The sequence below is a fragment of the Cnephaeus nilssonii genome (assembly GCF_951640355.1).
Source record: "Cnephaeus nilssonii genome assembly, chromosome: 13".
NCBI lineage: Eukaryota > Metazoa > Chordata > Mammalia > Chiroptera > Vespertilionidae > Cnephaeus > Cnephaeus nilssonii.
The window spans coordinates 46,539,565-46,559,023 of NC_137084.1; the positions used below are offsets into that span (position 1 = coordinate 46,539,565).

The following is a 19,459-nucleotide window of genomic DNA, read 5'->3' on the forward strand; positions in this document are numbered from 1 at the left end:
TCTCCTATTTAAAATATTCCTTAGCTCCAGCACTAAGTCCAAGTTCTTTGGTCTGAAATGATGGATCCTCAACTTGGCTTTTGCTCATGCCACCTCAGATAAAAAAGCATTGCCCTTCCAGGTAGCTCAGTTGGTAAGAGTGTTGTCTCAATACGCCACTGTTGCCAGTTTGATCACTGGTCAGGGCACATATAAGAAGCAACCAATGAATGCATAAATAAGTAGAACAACAAATCGATGTCTCTCTCTCACACAATAAGTAAATAATTTTTTTTTTTAAAAAAAAAGCATTGCCCTTTTCTCTGCCTGGTATCATTACCTGTGTTTACCTGACACTATATTATAAATCCTTGTTTATGTGTCCTGTTTCCTCACAAATTTGTGAGATCAAGAGCAAAAACCTTACCAGTCTTTGACTCCCCAGTCTATCACACAGTAGGTGTTCATTTCATAAATGAGAAGTCAGGAACTATAAGGCATACAATCTGAGATCTCAGACCAATGCCACAAATAAAATTTTAGAGCCAGAAGCCCTTAATAATCATGTCTGTTAAATGAACAAATCACTCAGTCCCAACAACTCTGTTAAGACTTCTCTGTACTACTCGGCAGAATAAATCACTCCATCAAATATGACTCCCAATGTACATTATTTATACCTCTCTTGCAGCCTTTATCCCTATAGTCTTCTGTTAATTTCTCCTTCAAGGACTGAGATAGTGCATATACATTTTTGGATCACCAACACATTGGCACAAAGAAGGTGCTAAGTAAATATTTATAGTATGAAGGAATAAATGAGTGGTCAGGAGAACTGAATTTTGCATTGGTTTCCACTATTAGCTCATTCAAGGATAGGGAGCAAGTCATTTAATTTCTCTGAGTCTCAATTTCTTAACCTGTGTTATGGGGTAACAATCCTGTCCAATTATTTCACAAATCAAATGAAATTACCTGTATGAAACCAATATGGGAAATAATGACATGCTACCACAATGGAAACCATATCCCTCAGGTAAAACTAGTAAGAATATCGTGTACTGAGCCACAGGGACAAATGTTCTGAATTGGGAGAGAAAATGTCCTTGACAGCCTGAGTGGCTTTAATTGTAGTTACTAAGCCAGTACAGGTTTTCAGCAAGCAGGTGTTATCCTCTCTGCCATATGGCCTGAGCCCCAGGGCCCCCACTCCTCCTCACTAATGAACAACGCGCTATGGCTTTACTGCAGTCTCCTTTATGAGACCTCTCTGCCATCTTCTTTCTCAGTGAGAAAAGAACCCTGGACTAGCACTTGGAAGACCCTAGTTCTAATCTGGTTCTGCCATAATGATGGGGGGAAAGAGACATTTTGGGGGGCTAGCAATCTGAATCTAGTCACTGCCCCTTTAATTGTCTGGTCCTGCAAGACCTATTTACTCCCCTTTTAGAGAGGCCATAAACCTTCCCCAGACGAAGTTACCAGTGCTGGCACCAGGCCAGGCCTTTGGTTGAGGTCTCAAAGCCCCAGCACATAGGGCTCTTTAAGAGCTTGCAAAGGGGACTGGAAAACCCCATATTTGGGAGACAAAGGACTGAAAAAGATATAAAAAGGGACAACTTCCTCCATGTTGCTGCTCAGAATTTGAAAGATACTTTTTTTCCTCTGGGCCGGCGCATACTAAAGTGTAACTCTCCATTTCTGGAAGGATTGCTTGGTTTTTCTCCGGTCTTCTGTAACAATAATAGCTAATTATGAGTCTCCAGGAAACTGTTTTTCTACCTGTGAAATGGGAATGAGAATACTTTCTTCACAAGGTAATTGTGAGGTCTAATTATTAGCACAGTGCCTGGCACATATTAGCCACTCAATATATGAGAGCTGCCACTCCTCCCATAAAAGCATAAAGATATTTGAACTACAAAGCACCGCTCAGCTTTCTCCAATAATTTACTATTCAACAGTGGTAAGAACCTCCCAGACATCTTAACATTTGCAAATGCTTCCCTATCTTTTAATTACGTATCTTCCATTCGATGAAAGAGTGAATAGGGGAAAGCAACGCAGACTGCGAATCTGATACCTATTGCCATCAACCCCTCTCAATTTCTGTTTTATCAACTATAAAGCAAAAATAATAACTGACCTCATTAAGCACCTGTGAGGATTAAAATAAATAGTAAATAAGAAAGGACTGAGTGTGCTATTAGGCATTGGACAGGTGAACATTTTTTATACTAGCAAATGATGACAGCATAAATGACTCAGAGTAAACCAATCCACACTCCTGGAAACACGGTTCAAAGTATTTTAACGATGACTCAATATTGTGTTAGAACTTACTACTCTCCTGCTTAAAGTTCTTCAAGAGCTTCTCATTACCTTTAAGATAAATTAAAACTCCTACATGATTGGACCTGTTTACCACTCCTCCTTGTCACCCACTTCTATTCCCTTCACCCTTCACATCCTGGCCATAACAAACTACCTGCAGTTTCCCATACAAGCATAGCTTGCGAACCCTTGCCTTGATACATGCTATTTATTCTGTCTCTGTCTGGAATGCTCTCATCTCTTCTTAATTCTTACACCCTAGGTTACGAGCCCATTCAGCTCAGACTATCACCAAGAAACTTTCCTTATACATCCAATTTCATTCAGTAAGTGGTTACCTGTCAGATGCCATGCATACAGCAACAAACAAATCAGACCTAACCCCTGGCCTCATAAACTTCAAGCACACAGCACTGTAACTATTTACTGTTGTCTTCCTGTCACTCACAAGACTAGGAGATTATCGGATATGGGGACAATGCCGGATTCATCCCCATATTGCCACTTCTCCACAAGACCTGGCACAGAGTAGGGCTTCTGCAAGTGTTTAGCAAACCAGTATGACATAACCACCTCTGTACAAGAGACAGCATCAGGTGTAAATAACAGTAGTTATTATATATATATATATATATATATATATATATATATCACAGCTTATTATTTAAAGACCCTTTCAAACATATTGTCATATTATATTTGCTCTGGAAAACAGAACTCATAAAGCTGAAAGAGGCAGAAGAATCTTTTTTTTAATATCATTTTTATTTTTTATTTTTTTATTGATTAAGATATTACATGTGTACATATCTTCCCATTGTCTCTCCCTCCCCCCAGAGGGATCTTAAAAGTCATTGAGTTTTACTCCTCAGCCCTTCCTGACAGGGCATTCACTACAGCTTCAGGGGACACCTTAAATGGACAGAATATGCCGCCCTCAACCATCAGTCCTAATCCTGGTTTTGTATACCCAAACCAAAGAGCGGGAATTCTCTTCTAAATTCAGGTTTTCGAAGACATGTCCAGGTAAGGCAAAGTATATCATCCTCTTTTTATTGATTAAAAAACCCAGCTGGCTTTCAAAGGCAAATGAAAAACTGAGCCCAAAAGCCAGTTCTTCTGGTTCCAAGGTTAGGATTTCTAGAACATTAAAAAAAAAAAATTTAAAGCTGGAAGGGATATCTACTGATTGAGTCCAATTCCTTTGCAGTTCCCTGTATAGATAGGGACTCTGAGGCCCAGAGTGCGGGAGTGACCAAGATGAGGGCCTCCCAGCCTAAGCTCTGCATCTGCCACACTATCTTTAACCCTAACCACCACACCTGCCCATATCAGAATAGAGGAAATAAAGACTTACCAAAGTGTTAGAAGAATTATAATCCTCAGCTAATTTATCTGCAAAGGAAAAAAGACCAGGGACTCAGTCAGTAAACAATTACAGTGCATCTGCTCTTGAGAGCTAAGGAAGCCTAGCCAGTCAAGCCCTTGCCAGGCTCAGAGAATAACAACAGTATTCCTGGTTCTATGGGCCCAATACCATGCTAGGCACATTTTACACATTACCTCCCTTATCCTCAATAGATTTCTGAGTGCTCTTATTAGGTTTCCTTTTATAGATTTGGAAACTGAGGTTCAGAGATGTTAAGAAATCTGCCCAGGGTACACACACTTGTTAAATAGGAGTCAAGATCTGAGTTCTGGTCAAACTCTAAATACTGTGATAGAACTGTATCCACATCAGCAACACTATCGTCATCAGGCCTGAATCTAAAAGAAAGAAAGGATTCATGGCTGGGTTGTCCTGAGCACCCATGACAAATTATGACCAGCCTGCAGCTTGGGCTTCCAGAAAGGATCCTCTACATTCATGTCTATTCCCCACAGGGAGAGAAAGACGAAGGCTCAGGAAATGAGAGGCATTAATCATGTCAAGTCTAATTAAAGGCAGAATCTTATTTCTAATAATAGAGCCAAGCTCCCACAGTAAGGTAATTACCATATTTCACTGATTCTGAGATGTTTTTTCACATTAACATCTCTAAAACAGAGATGTGTCCTATAAAGGCTTTTTTTTTTTAATTCCTCACCCAAGGATATATTTTACTGATTTTTAGAGAGAGAGGAAGTGAGAGAGAGAGAGGAAGAGAGAGAGAGAGAGAGAGAGAGAGAGAGAGAGAGAGAGAGAGAAAGAAATACCTATGTGAGAAACACCGATCAGTGGCTTTCCGTATGTACCCTGACTGGGGATCAAACCCACAACCTTTTGGTGTGCTGGATGATGTTCCAACCAAATGAGCCACCCAGCCAGGGCACATTTCATGTTTTAATTAGCAATCTTTTTTCTTTAGTGGTATATAAAATAATGATGTCTCTTAAAATCAGTGATATCTTAGACTTAATGAAATATGAAACATACACTCAATGGAGATTTTAGCAAGAAAATAAGTTTAAAGACCAAGTACTGCATTTGGTTTTATTCTTTAATTCCTAAAGACCCAAGAAGAAAGTGACTTTGCTGGTTCAAGAGACTTTGCTGGAATTAAAGAGGAAAAATATTCTACCAAATCCAACACATTCCTCACCAAGAACCAAGCCCAGAGAATGTCCCAAGACCCCAATTCCCATTATATAAGAAAGTACCAGGTAGTACTTCTTCTGTCCTATGACAAATAATGGACCCACAAGCTATGACAAAATGTTCTTAAAACAAACCCTGAATAGCCAGCTGTACTCTGGTGAAATCAATTCAGGATGTACTTTAAACATAACTCATTGGTTCTTTTTGTCCAAAAGAACATCAACTTAGGGCAAAACAAAGTGCAATACTATGTCCTCACTGCACAACCCCAACCTGATGTTAGTGTTTTTGAGGAGTTGGTATTGTGATAATAAATATATCTGGTCCATATAAGAAACAAGTAAGCATTGCTCCTTTTAACTGAGATGTACCATGTCTACATATCAAAATCAAATTCCATAGCACAGAAGGACAGAGCAGAGAGGACTTCCAATCCCTTCATTTTACCAATGAGGAAACTAAGGTTCAGAGAAGAAAAGAAATGGGTTCAAGATTATATAAATCACCCTAGCCGGTTTGGCTTAGTGCAGTGGTTGGCAAACTCATTAGTCAACAGAGCCAAATATCAACAGTATAACAATTGAAATTTCTTTTGAGAGCCAAATTTTTTAAACTTAAACTTCTTCTAACGCCACTTCTTCAAAATAGACTCGCCCAGGCCGTGGTATTTTGTGGAAGAGGCACACTCGAGGGGCCAAAGAGCCGCATGTGGCTCACGAGTCGCAGTTTGCCGACCACTGGCTTGGTGGATAGAATGTAGGCCTGTGGACTGAAGGGTCTCGGGTTCGATTCTGGTCAAGGGCACATGCCCAGATTGCAGGTTCGATTCCCAGTGGGGGGCATGCAGGAGGCAGCCAATCAGTGATTCTCTCTCACCATTGATGTTTCTATCTCTCTCTCCTCTCCCTTCCTCTCTGAAATCAATTAAAAAAAATTTTTTTTTAAAGATTACATAAATCACTGGCAATGTAGGGCTAAACTCCCTATACTACTTTTTGTTAATCAGCACAGAAAATAAAATGCTGAAAAAAATAGAAAAGTTGACAAAAATTGGCATGGAAGATTATGCTTGGGTTATAAACCACAAAGGGTTGAAAGGCCCGAATTTAAAACACACTTCCATCACATATCAGTTGAATCACCCAGAACAATTCACTTAGTTTCTCTAAGCCTAATTAATTTCTCTGAGTCTGTAAACTGGGGATAATAATCCTCGCCCTACCAATCTCACAAGGCCATGATGAGAATCAAATGAGATCACTCATATATATGCAAGCATATAGAGATTGAGGTAGTGTTATCATAATAGTATGAGAAGAGGGGAAACAGGAAAAGGAGAAAGATGATTTTAAAAATAAACCAAGCTAAACATAAAATTTTGCCTGGAATTGGTCCTGGTCTTCAACTTCTAGAAAATTAAAAATTTCACTCACATATACTTAATGTTACTCACATATGCATACAAAGGTGAGTATACACACACACAATTACCTGGGTTGTATAAGCATTCATTCATGAATACTTAAGTGGGCTTTAATTCCAAACATATGCAAACCCACAGAGCTATGCTTCCATATACATATATGGCACTTGTCCACATCTACACACACGTAAACATAAAACAGAAAGTCTTCCAAAGACTTTGCAGCTGAGGCTTTCAAAGCCAGCTCTAATCTCGTATCTCCATGACAAAATCCCTAAAAACACAAGCTCTAATCTCCTGCCTGGAAAACTCGCCCCGCACCACCCCTCAATCCCAATTCCTCCTTGGAATGCCCCAGTCCTTCAATGCGAGAAGTAAGACAGACCCAGCGGGGCCAGACGTGAAGAAGGAAATACTGCTGGGAACATGCATGACCCTCTCCTGGGCACCACGATGGCAGCATGAGTGAAGCTGCAATCTGTCATCCTCGCCATCTGTGCCCTTTGATACAAGCCAGATACTTGCTGGGAAAGCATCCTTCAAAATTAGCTAGTTCATCCTTGTTCTCACCTTCCCCGGTAATACTGCCCTTCAAAAAAGACAGCATGGACTCCGGAAAGAGCACGGAACTCGGAGGTAAGAGACCAGCTCTGCCACTAAATCAGACACATCAGAAAAGCCTTTTTGGCTTTGTCTGCAAAACAAGGGGAACTAGAAGTGGTATACCCACTAAGGCTATTTCTTGCTCTGACATTCTAAGATGCTACACAAAAGGTAAGTCTCCAGAAATGTAGGCCTTCTCGTGACTTGTCTAGGAAAAGAAAATTTCTCTGCTATGAAAAGAGGTTCTCCAAATGAAGTTACTAGAGGCAAGTAGTAAACTCAAAGGGTGCTGGTAGAGGATTAGGGGACCTGGCTTCTAATCTCAATTCTGCTATAAAAGGCAACCCTGAAAACCATCGTCCCTTACATAGAGAGTACATCTAAAAGCACATTTATTATTACTGACCTGTTTTTCACTTGACTGATAAAAATCAGTGCCTTAATGAAGAAATTGGGCTTGCCTACTTAAAAGATACACATTAAATGTGTTACTAAATAATCTAACAATATTAAAGATACTGATGATAATGACAGCTACATTTCCATGGTGTCATGTATAACCTATAAAGGACTTTCGCATCAATGAGCTCATTTTCTCCTCACTACAACCTCCAGAGATAGGAATTATTACTCCCATTTTGAGGCTCCAAGAAATGAAGTGACAGTTAAAGGCTAGTGAGTGTCAGAAGTTAGATCTTCTAGCACAAAGTGTATGCATTTACATGTCACATTTTTTTAATTATGCCGTTTCAGAGTAAAGACTCAAGTTTGATGCAAAACCCATTGGCTTGGCTCTCAAATTCCAAAATCCTGTCTTAGTGGAAGTACCATCTCCACTCTTTCCAATACTTCCTTCTCTCACCCCAGGCCAGCAGGCTCTTTTCCACCCACAAGAAAATCCTTTTTCCCAGGCTGCCCTGTTCACCATCTTGTACCTGTAAAGCTCATGTACTTCTGGCTGTTGGAGGTCTTCTTGGAGTTATAGAATTCCAATACATCCAGCACAGCCTGCGGGTTTTTCTTCTGCTCCGACTTCGTGATATTTGATGTCTGAAGCAAGCGGGCCCACTGTTCTGGCATCCCCTATAAGAGAGACATGCAAAGCTGTCAGGAGGATAGTCACAGGGGGCCCTAGAGGGAAATCAGCGCTCCTCTGATACCTGCTAGCAGCCAAGGGCAACTCAGTCATTCCTTTCTCTCTATACCCTCAGAGTGCTGCACAAGCCTCTTTTATAAGACTTATCTCACTGTATTAGTCACTTCTTGAGATTTTGCTCCTTCACCAGGCTAATCCTCCTTTAGAAGAGGAACCATGTCTGATTTGTCTCCGCACCAATGGTGCCCAGAACAGAGCCTGCTGCCAAAAGGCCACCTCACAGAGCTCTATTTAAGAAATGGAGATTCAAAGGATTTCTTTGGTGCAATTTTGGAGACCAGTCAAGTGTCCCTCTCGTGAATAAAAGAAGGTAGTAATGAGGGTCTCAAGCAGACAGAAGCCATCAGGAAGACTAGAAAGGATTGCCTCTCACAGTGCCCAGCCAGAACTCTGAAGGCCTTTCTGTGGCCTGGGACTTACTGTAAATTCCCCTGTGACAGCATCAAACCCAACGTGAATCGTGTGCTCAAAATCTGAAGGAAGAGAAATCTCCGGCCGCTCCTTCTCCTTCTTCTTATTTGCTGCAAAAGAAACAGAGAAAAGGAAATTTAAAAAACAGAAACATTATTACATGTTTAGGCTTATTTAGCTCTTTGTTGATCCGTAGGCTCCTTTAGAGGCCAAGAACTATCTATTTCATATCTGTACTTACAGAGCCCAATGCTGGGCTTAAATTGGAATAGATGCTCAATGCACGAGTGAAGACTTAATTTTTTGTCAAACTAAAGTAAGGGAGGCACAGAAAGAACACTCATCAGAGTTAATAGTCCTGTTTCTACTACTAATGAGCCCTCTGATCCAGGGAAATTCACTTCCTTCTTCTGAAGCCTGGTTTCCCACCCGTCTGTAAAGAGAGAAGGCTCAAGTAGGCTGTCTCCAAGGAAACTTCCAGCCCTGACATCCTATATTCAATGAGCTTCTATAGCCTGCGTCCTACTTACTAGGTCTTTGACCATGGACTTCTTTAAGGTTCAATTACAGAATTTTATATTTGGCAGTAGATTTAATAATGTGAGTCGCTAATATTTTATCAGGCGCTTACCAGGCAACGGCTCAAATTCTTTCATATGTATTAATTAACTTTAGCCTCACAGCAACTCTATCACTTAGGTACTATCATCCTTATTTTACAGATAAATAAGATTAAGTTATTTGCCCAAAATCAGATGATTAGTAATTGGCAGTGCCAAGACCCAAACCCAGGCAGTCTGGCTCAGAGCCTGACCTCTATACCACTATGCTATGCTGCCTCCCTGGGTTAAAACCTTAAAGGCTCATTAAGTCCAAATACTTGTAGGGTCTGGCATAAAGCAGATGTTCACTACAGTCCTGCTGGCCTCGCAGAAAAGTTGTAGTGCTGAAGTACCCTTGTTAGGGGTTGAATCGTGTCTCCCCAAAGATCATAAGTCCTAACTCTTAGTGCCTCAGAATGTGACCTTATTTGGAAATAAGGTCACTGAAGATGTAATTAGTTTTGTATTTGTATCATGCTCTAGTGATTGCAAGGCACTTTCACATATATTAGTTCTCTAGAGTCTCAAAACAACTGTGTGACAAGCAGGGCAGTGATTATGGTGCCCATTTGACAGAAGAAGAAACGGAGGTTATAAGAAATTAAGTAACCTGCCCAACATCACAGAGCAATTCAGAAGCAAATGTGGGACCAGAACTAAGGCGTTCAGACTTCCAGCTCTATAGCCTTTCTATTCTGTCACTCTGCCTCTCATGGATTGCTGCTGCTATGATTCTGCTCTCTCTCTCCGCTCTCTCCAAATGCATTTATCTTCTACACAGTGGTCAAATTTATCCACTCTTCTCTCTCTTCAGTGCCACCACCCTATATCAGGCAGTTATCTGTGGCCTGAATCATTCTAAGAGTTGCCCATCATCTGTATTCTGGTCCTCTCCAATGAAAACAACAGTTAGAGTAATCTATAGACTTGCTATTCAAAGCGGCATCAGTCAGCATCACTTGGGAAACTATTGAACACATAGAATCTCAAACTCCACCATAGACTATTGAATCAGAATCTAAATTTTAATATCTTAAACTTCCCCATAGACTATTGAACCAGAATCTAAATTTTAATAAGATCCCTAATGGTTCGTGTGTATATAAAAGTTTGAGAATCAACCCACAGCCAACATAATACTCAATGAGCAAAAATGAAGTGTTTCCTTTAATATCAGGAACAAGATAGGGATGTCCATTTTCACCACTCTTATTCAACATAGCACTGGAAGTTCTAGCCATAGCAATCAGACAAGAAGAAGAAATAAAAGGCATCCAAATTTAAAAAGAAGTAAACTGTCATCATTTGCAGATAACATGATACTGTATATAAGGAACTCTAAAGATCCCACCAAAAAACTAGTAGAATTGATAAATAAATTCAGAAAGTAGCTGCAAAATTCAGTGAAGGCTGCAAAATAAATATCCGGAAATCTGTTTCACTTCTATACACCAATAATGAACTATCAGAAAGGGAAGCTAAGAAAACAATCCCATTTACAATTGCATCCAAAAAAAATCCTTGGAATAAACGTAACCAAGGATGTAAAAGACATGCACTCGGATAATTATAAAACACTGAAGAAAAAAACTGAAGAAGATACATATAAGCGCAAGCATATACAGTGTTCATGGATAGGAAGAATTATCAACATTAAAATGTCTATACTACCCCAAACAATCTATAATACCATGCAATTCCTAGCAAGATACCAATGGCGTATTTCACAGAGCTAGAACAAATATTCCAAAAATTTATATGGAACCACAAAAGACCCCGAACAGTCACAGCAATCTTGAGAAAGAAGAACAAAGTTGAAGGAATCATGCTACCAGATATCAAACTATACTATAAGGCCATAGTAATAAAAACAGCATGGTACTGGCACAAAAACAGACTTATAGACCAATGGAACAGAATAGAAAGCACAGAAATAAACCGATGCCTTTACAGTCAATTAATATTTGACAAAGGAGGCAAGAACATACAGAGAGGTAAAGACAGTCTATTCAATAAATGATATTGGGAAAATTGAACAGATAGATGAAAAAAATTAAACTAGACCACCTTCTCATACCACACACAAATAAACTCAAAATGGATTAAAGACTTAAATGTAAATCACAAAATCATGAAAATCCTAGAAGAAAACACAGGTGGTAAAATCTCAGACATTTTTCTTAGCAATATTTTTTCTGATATATCTTCTCGGGCAAGAGAAACAAAGAAAAATAAACAAAGGGAAATACATCAAACTAAAAAGCTTTTGCACAGTGAAGGAAACCATCAGCAAAATGAAAAGACAACCCATTAAATGCCAGAACATGTTCATCAATGATACATCTAATAAGGAGTTAATACACAAAATTTATACAGAACTTATATAACAACACACAAAAAAACAACAATCCGATTAAAAATTGGGCAAAGGACTTGAATGGACACTTTTCCAAAGAGGACATACAGATGGCCAGGAGACATGAAAAGATGCTCAACATCACTAACCATCAGAGAGATGCAGATTAAAACCACAATGAGATATCACCTCATACCTGTCATAATGTCTATCATCAATAAATCAACAAACAACAAGCATTGGTGAGGAAGTGAAGAAAAGGGACCCCTCATGCACTGTTGGTGGGTATGCAGATTGGTGTAGCCATTATGGCAAACAGAATGGAGGTTCCTCAAAAAAATTAAAAATGGAACTGCCTTATAACCCAGAGATCCCACTTCTGGGAATATATCCAAAGAAACCTGAAACACTAATTCAAAAGAATATATACACCCCTATATTCATTGCAGCACTATTTTCAATAGCCAAGATTTGGAAGCAGCCAAGTGCCCATCAGTAGATGAGTGGATAAAAAATCTGTGGTACATTTACACAATGGAATACTACTTGGCTATAAAAGAGAAGGAAATCTTACCTTTTGTGACAGTATGTCACAAGTATTATACTAAGTGAAATAAGCCAGTCGAGAAAGACAAATGTCATGATTTCTCTTATATGTGGAATCTAATGAATAAAACAAACAAACAAAATAGAAACAGACTCATAGATACAGAGAACAGACTGACAGCTGTCAGAGGGGAGGGGGCTTGGGGAACTGGGTCAAAAAGGTGAAGGGATTAAGCCGGAGGGGGTGGGGGGGAAACACCTCACAGACACAGATAACAGTATGGTTATTACTAAAGGGAAAGTGAACACACAATATAATAGACAGATAATGTATTATAGAATTGTACACTTGAAACCTATATAATTTTATTAACCAATATCACCCCAATAAAATCAATAAAAATTAAAACAGATAAAATAAGCCCAGCCGGTGTTGCTCAGTGGTTGAGCATTGACCCATACTAGTAACCCAGGAGGTCATGGTTTGATTCCCTGTCAGGGCACATGCCCAGGTTGTGTGGCTTGATCCCCAATAGAGGGCATGCAGGAAGCAGCTGATCGGTGGTGCTCTCTCATCAATGATGTTCCTATCTTTTTCTCCCTCTCCCTTCCTCTCTGAAGTCAATAAAAATAAAAAAAGAAATGACCTATTTTTTTATTTTTGTTAAAAATAAAAAAAGAAATGACCTATCAAACCATAAAAAGAGGAACCATCAAAGCACATTACTAGGTGAAAGAAACTGATCTGGAAAGACCACAGGTTTTAGCTATTTACCCACTCGACAATGTTTCTTCCCGAAGCAGCTGCTCTGGGAGGGAAGGCTAAGGACTTACCAAGGCCGAAAGTAAGCTGTCATTTATGACATAAATCCATCTGCCTTGCTTACAGGAATGCATGGGACATGTTGCAGGGCTTTGGAATTGCTTTCTGTGCCTGAATTTCTTTTGATCTAGTTACTTAAAAGTGTCTTAAGAATAACTGTTATTTTTATGTGTTATTTATATTTTTGTTTTATATTTATATCACTCTATTTTTACATATTATTTATATTATGTTAATATATCATCATAGGCTTGGAATGGCAAATGCAAAAGGAATTTTGGTAAAGAAGTCACAGACAGAGAATGGCTCAGAGGATGAGCAGTGTACAGAACAGAGCACCAGGGAAATGAAGTCCTTTAACACACACTAGTAAACACACAGGGCAGTGCTGAAGGTGGCTCTGCTTCATATGCAGTACCTCCCACAGTACCTTCATATGCAGTACCTCTTCCTCTCCTTCTCCCTTTAAACAGTCAGCCATCTTTTAAAGACTGGTTCAAGTCCCACTTCTTCCCAAATGGATTTCCTGACCTTTCCTCCCTCTGTGAATTCCCAAGACACTGAGTCAGCATTTAGTTATTTCCTATCTAGTATGATTCCTTGAGGTTTTTGTTTTTTTTAATTAATTAATTTTTTTAAATATATTTTATTGATTTTTTACAGAGAGGAAGGGAGAGGGATAGACAGTTAGAAACATCGATGACAGAGAAAATCAGCTGCCTCCTGCACAACCCCTACTGGGGATGTGCCCGCAACCAAGGTACATGCCCTTGACCGGAATCGAACCCGGGACCCTTCAGTCCGCAGGCTGACGCTCTATCCACTGAGCCAAACCGGTTTTGGCTCCTTGAGGTTTTTTAAGGCTTACCTCCTAACCTAAGATGTAAACTTCTTGAGGGCAAAAAAATCATGGTCCACATGATAATAGTAGCTATGCTTTTGTTACTATTTTAAGGTTATTACTGCTGTGTTATGACTGTTATAAACTACTGCTTTATTATTGTTATTGTTACTTTGAGGATCACTAAGGTAAAGAAAATGTATGTGCTTTGTAAGCTAAAGTTACCTTTGTAAGTTGAGTTATCTTTAACATAAGAATGTATCCGAGACATCTCTATGGCAACCTCATGAGATACCTGGGTCAGAACTTCCCAGCTGGGTTCCTGACCCTCAAAAACTGAGATAATAAATATTTGTTGTTTTAAGATGCTAAATAAATAAATAAAAGTAGGAAAGGAAAGAGAAGGGAAGAGTGTTAGAGTAATATTTCCTATCTCACTCATTAACAGAAAACTGTTAACAGAAAGCAGAATTATCCTGTAACTAGAGATCACTGGCTTGAGGACATAAAGTGGAGAAACAAGCTTACAACCTCACACATCCTAATTTTAACCCTATCTGTGGCCTAGTCTACTCAGCTTTCTGAATCACGAGGCTGACAATTTCAAGTCCCATGCTGCTGTACAGCCATCCAATTCTCAGCACAAGACACTGGCCTTATTTATATTTTTAAAAGATTTATTTTTAAGAAGCACCTCTCATTGGTTCAGCTGAGCTAATCTGAACTCAAGGCAGTAAAACACTCCAAACTTGGAGAGATAAACACTGACGTAGTCCAGTTTTAAAATTAACTCTGCTAAATGCTTCCCAAGCTCAGATAATTCCACTTTGGTTGTGAAAATGTAGCCAGAAAAAGATTCCAAACGAAAAGCTGCAGGACTTCTTAGAATAAACCAAAGGCTCCAGGCCCTGACCACAGGAACCAGGCTCTCCCACATGGAATTCTGCAGCTCAGCACCCCCTATCACAGGCCCTGAGTGACAGCTTCTTCCCATCACTTACGCATCCCTCCGGGCACACACTGAAGCCATGCTGGAGGTCAGCATTAGGTAATGCCCACAGGCATCCTCCCCACTGCCAGCTCCCATCTCAGTCACCACCACAGCCCACAGCGAACTCTTCTTTCTTATCCCCCAAGTCTTCTCAGAGACCCAAACGTACCCTCTGGAAATTCTGGATCCAAAGTCTGGCTGAAACCCAGGCATCTGTGTTTTTTAAAAGCATCATGAGCGACTCAGATGTGTAATCTGGGTTGAGAACAACTGACAGAGATGTTATGCTAGGATGTAACACATACTTAGAAAGACTTAGTTCCACATTCATCCCTGCCACGTCCCAGCTGTGAGGCCTTGAACAACTTACTTTCCTCAGCCGCCCCCACAGAAAATGAGTTGCTGTGGGTATCAGCTAAAACAATAAGGTTTTTAGTAAAACATACACACACACAAACACTTCATATTTGTACAGTGTTTTACAGTTTAGAAAGTGCTTTTGCACCCACTACGTCAAATGACAAAAGCTTACTAATGGTATAGGATGGGTGGAAATTATAATTATTACCATGTTACAGATAAGGATACTGGGATTAAAATAAATAGGTAAGGCAGGGGGGAGGGGATAACAGTAAATGTCAGAGGCAGTGTCGGCGGCAAGAATGACACCAGGGGTTAGCCCAGTGGAGTCAGACCAGACCAGACCGGACCTTGGGTTCAGCAACCTCGGTACTTGAGTTCTGGCTAAGAAAGAATTCAGAACCACGACTGAAACTGTATGAGGAAGTTTATTTAGAAAGTCACAGAGGTAAGAGAAGTGAGCCGTAGGAGAAATGGGCTCAGGAAACAAGTTACAGAGGCAAAGGAAGGGTCCTTGGAGCTTGGGAAAGAGAAAGGTAAAGCTAACTCGCCAGGGAGGGAAGAAAAGGGGAGGGGAAAGGTGTGGGCCAACTCCAGGGAGAGCCCACTGGCCCTCCTCGGAAGGGCTGTTAAGGATGGAGATTTTAGGGAGAGCCCCAGAGGGGGATCTCAATATCTCAACAGAATTTCATTAGCTTTCCAGGTGTGACCACTGATTGGTCAGCTCCAGGGAGGGGTCATTAGTCAATGCAGCTGGTCCTGATATCAGCCATAGCGTAGCTTGTCTGGTTTTGTTGCTTTTCTGGGCCAAGCACTGAAACTCAGCTGAGGCCTAGACATATCTGATGTGGGTCAAAACTTCATTGTCCTGGGCCCATGGTCGGCAAACTGCGGCTCGCGAGCTACATGCGGCTCTTTGGCCCCTTGAGTGTGGCTCTTCCACAAAATACCACGGCCTGGGCGAGTCTATTTTGAAGAAGTGGCGTTAGAAGAAGTTTAAGTTTAAAAAATTTGGCTCTCAAAAGAAATTTCAATCGTTGTACTGCTGCTATTTGGCTCTGTTGACTAATGAGTTTGCCGACCGCTGTCCTGGGCTAGTCTCTGACCCCCTTGTTCATTCCCTGTCTAAGGGGGTCTAACGGGCATTACTAGCAACATGCCAGGGGAGGCAAGGTCAGGGGAGGGCCCCAACCACATGACCATCAATATGAAGGATTAGGGGGTCTAAACCACATGACCAGCAATATGCTAGAGGAGGAAAGGTTACCAGGGGGTGAGGTCCTTGTTTTCCCAGTTTTGCTCCTTGCTAGGCACCCAGGGCTTTGGACCCGGGTGACCTTCTGTATCTGGCTCAGCGTCCTTGGTCTGCTCACGTCTGTCTAACTGCCAACCACAGCAGGACTCAATCTAGGTGATCTAAGTCCAGTTCTAGGCCATTTCTCTATGCAGCTGGTATACATTTTCAAATATTTTACAAAGGGCACACTACTTTAAAGACTGCGACAATGTGTATCCTGCTAGGACTAAGTTAAGCACAAAGCAGCAGATCAACAATGCTGATTGGTTGAATGGCAATATCAACTGAGCACAAAATCAGGTTGAATAAAAGCTCCAAACAAAAGGTAAAAATCACTTTTCAAAAAATTTCATCTTGATGTACACATGAATCATAGCCATCTAGGATCTTAAACCTATGAGCTCAGGGCATGTATGGAAAATCTATAACTAGAGAATGAAAGAGAAGTTACTAGATCATTTCATAACAACTTCTTATAACTCTATTCTTTGAATTTATAAAGATGCAGCTTTAACCTTGAGGTAAGAGATTTGTTTTCAGACCAGATTTGTCCTGAGGTTACTCAGTAAGGATTTCTAGAAGTACCTCCGGGGCTACAGCTCTTTGGCCTAGATTGTTTTCACCTATATAGACAACCTGATCCAACTTCACCTTTATAATATCTCATTTATCTAATTACTAGAGGCCCAGTGCTCGAATTCATGCACCAGTGGGGTCCCTCGGCCTGGCCTGCGGGATCAGGCCGAAACCAACTCTCTGACATCCCCCAAGGGGTCCCGGATTGCAAGAGGGCACAGGCCAGACCGAGGGACCTCACTGGTGCAAGATCGGGGCCGGGGAGGGACACAGGAGGTTGGTCAGCCAGGGAGGGACCGAAGGAGGGCTCCAGGGCGTGTCCAGCCTGTCTCGCTAAGTCCCCATCAGCCAGACCCCAAGCAGCAAGCTAACCTACCGGTCAGAGCGTCTGCCCCCTGGTGGTCAGTGCATGTCATAGTGACTGGTCGACCGTTGACTGCCCCCTGGTGGTCAATGCACATCATAGCGAGCGGTTGAGCGGCCTTCGCATATGATTAGCATATTACACTTCGATTGGTTGAACGGCCGACCGGACAACCAGACACTTAGCATATTAGGCTTTTATTATATAGGATAGGATTTCAAAGGTATAAGAGGCTATATTTATCCACTGGATTGATTCTAATGTTTTAGATGAAGACAATGAGGTCTTCAGGGAAGTAATCAACCCAAATCAGGCAGCCAATTTATGGGAGAACCAAGACTATAACCTAGATATCCAGACCCCCACTTCCCTATTCAGTACCTAAGATCATCCCTTTAGTTCCCAATGATGTCTGAAGGTTTTGCTTCCATCTGCTGCTATAAGCAGGAATCTTCTTTTTTTTTTTAAGAGTTTTATTGCGATATGATTCATTTACCATATAATTCACCTATATAGTGTACAATTCAGTGGCTTTTAGTATATTCACAGAGCCTGGCGAACATCCCCACAATCAATTTCAAAACATTTTCATCACCCCCAAAAGAAAACCCATACCACTTAGCCAAAATTCCCCAATTCTATCTGCCTCCCCTACAGCCCTTGACAACAATTTATCTACTTTTTGTCTATGGATTTGCCCATTCTGAACATTTCATATAAAAAGAATTATATAATATGTGGTCTTTTGTGACTGCTTTCTTTCACTAACATGGTTCTCAAGGTTCACCCATGTTGTAGCATGGATCAGAACTTCATTTCTCTTTGTTACCAAATAATACTTCTTTGTATGGATACACTACTTTTTGTTTATCCATTCATTCATCAGTTAATGGATATTGGCATTGTTTCTACTTTTGGTTATTATGAATAATGCTAGTGCAAACATTCATGTACTAGTTTTTGTGTGGGCATGTTTTCACTTCTGTGTTATGTGGTAACTAACTCTATGTTTAACATTTTGAGAAACTGACATACTTTTCCACCATTGGCTATACTATTTTACATTCCAACCAGCAGTGTATGAGGGTTTCAATTTCTCCAGGTCCTTGCCAACACTTGTTATTATCTCTCTTTATTATTGTCATCCTAGTGGGTGTGAAGTAGTCTCTCATTGTGGTTCTGATTTGCATTTCCCAAGTGGTTAATGATTATGAGCATCTTTTCATGGGCTTATTGGCCATTTGTATATCTTCTTCGAGAGATGTCTATTCAGATACTTTGTCCATTTTATAATCAAGTTGTCTTTTTATTGTTCAGTTGCAATAGCTCCTGATATATTTTTTATACAAGTCTCTTATCAGATATATAATTTGAAATTTTTTTCTCCCATTCTGTGGGTCACCTTTTTACTTTCTTGATGGTATCATTTGAAGCACAAGGTTTTAATTGATGATGCCTAGTGAGCAGAAATTTTAATATCTTCCTAGTTTGTCAGCAAGAAAAATTCCAAACTTTTAATTTTGTATTTTATATATATTTTTGTTGATTTCAGAAAGGAAGAGAGAAAGAGAGAGAGATAGAAACATCAATGATGAGAGAGAATCGTTGATTAGCTGCCTCCTGCACACCCTCACTAGGGATCAACCTCACAACCCGGGCATGTGCCTTTGACTAGAATTGAACCCGGGACCCTTCAGTCCACAGGCTGATGCTCTATCCACTGAGCCAAACCAGCTAGGGCCCAAGCTTTTAATTTTAAAAGTCCTCTTCCTTTCCTCAGCAATTACTTGCCCTCTTCACTACATGTGGAAAGTTGGGTTGAAGGCCTCCTTATTTATAGAGATCTTATTAACAATTATGGTTGATAAAAGCACAATATTAAAAATAAGCGCACATCTAAATAGAGAGATAAACAAAGTGGCTCTATATGTGGGAGAACGTGCCAGGGCCGGGTAACACCACCTGCATCATAGCCCCTGTACCTAGGAAATTGGTAGCTGCTATGTAAATGAATTAGCCAGAAAATTCAAGTTACACAACTTACCCACCTTTCTTTATGTAGACCTGAAAAGAGCTCACAGTGAAGGTGGAGTAGCAGAAAGGGTAAACACACAAAGATGCAAGCCCAATGCACCCAATAAAAAGCCTCATTAGTTCTCATTTCAGTTATTCACCAAGCATTTTCTATTTGTAAGACCACTGCTTATTAGACATCTCTA

At 40.4% G+C, this 19,459-nt stretch overlaps 1 protein-coding gene across 3 annotated transcripts in view; it reads right to left on the reverse strand.

Annotated features, from left to right (window-relative positions):
• PAK1 (p21 (RAC1) activated kinase 1) overlaps positions 1–19,459 on the reverse strand; it is a 123,912-nt gene that overhangs the window by 33,223 nt on the left and 71,230 nt on the right. For all 3 annotated transcript variants that reach the window (XM_079788626.1, XM_079788624.1, XM_079788625.1), the window contains exons 3-5: positions 8,494–8,594; positions 7,853–8,000; positions 3,671–3,708 (exon numbers count right to left, since the gene is read on the reverse strand). In XM_079788626.1, the coding sequence (XP_079644752.1) occupies positions 3,671–3,708; positions 7,853–8,000; positions 8,494–8,594 (287 nt within the window). The remainder of the gene's footprint in view (positions 1–3,670; positions 3,709–7,852; positions 8,001–8,493; positions 8,595–19,459) is intronic.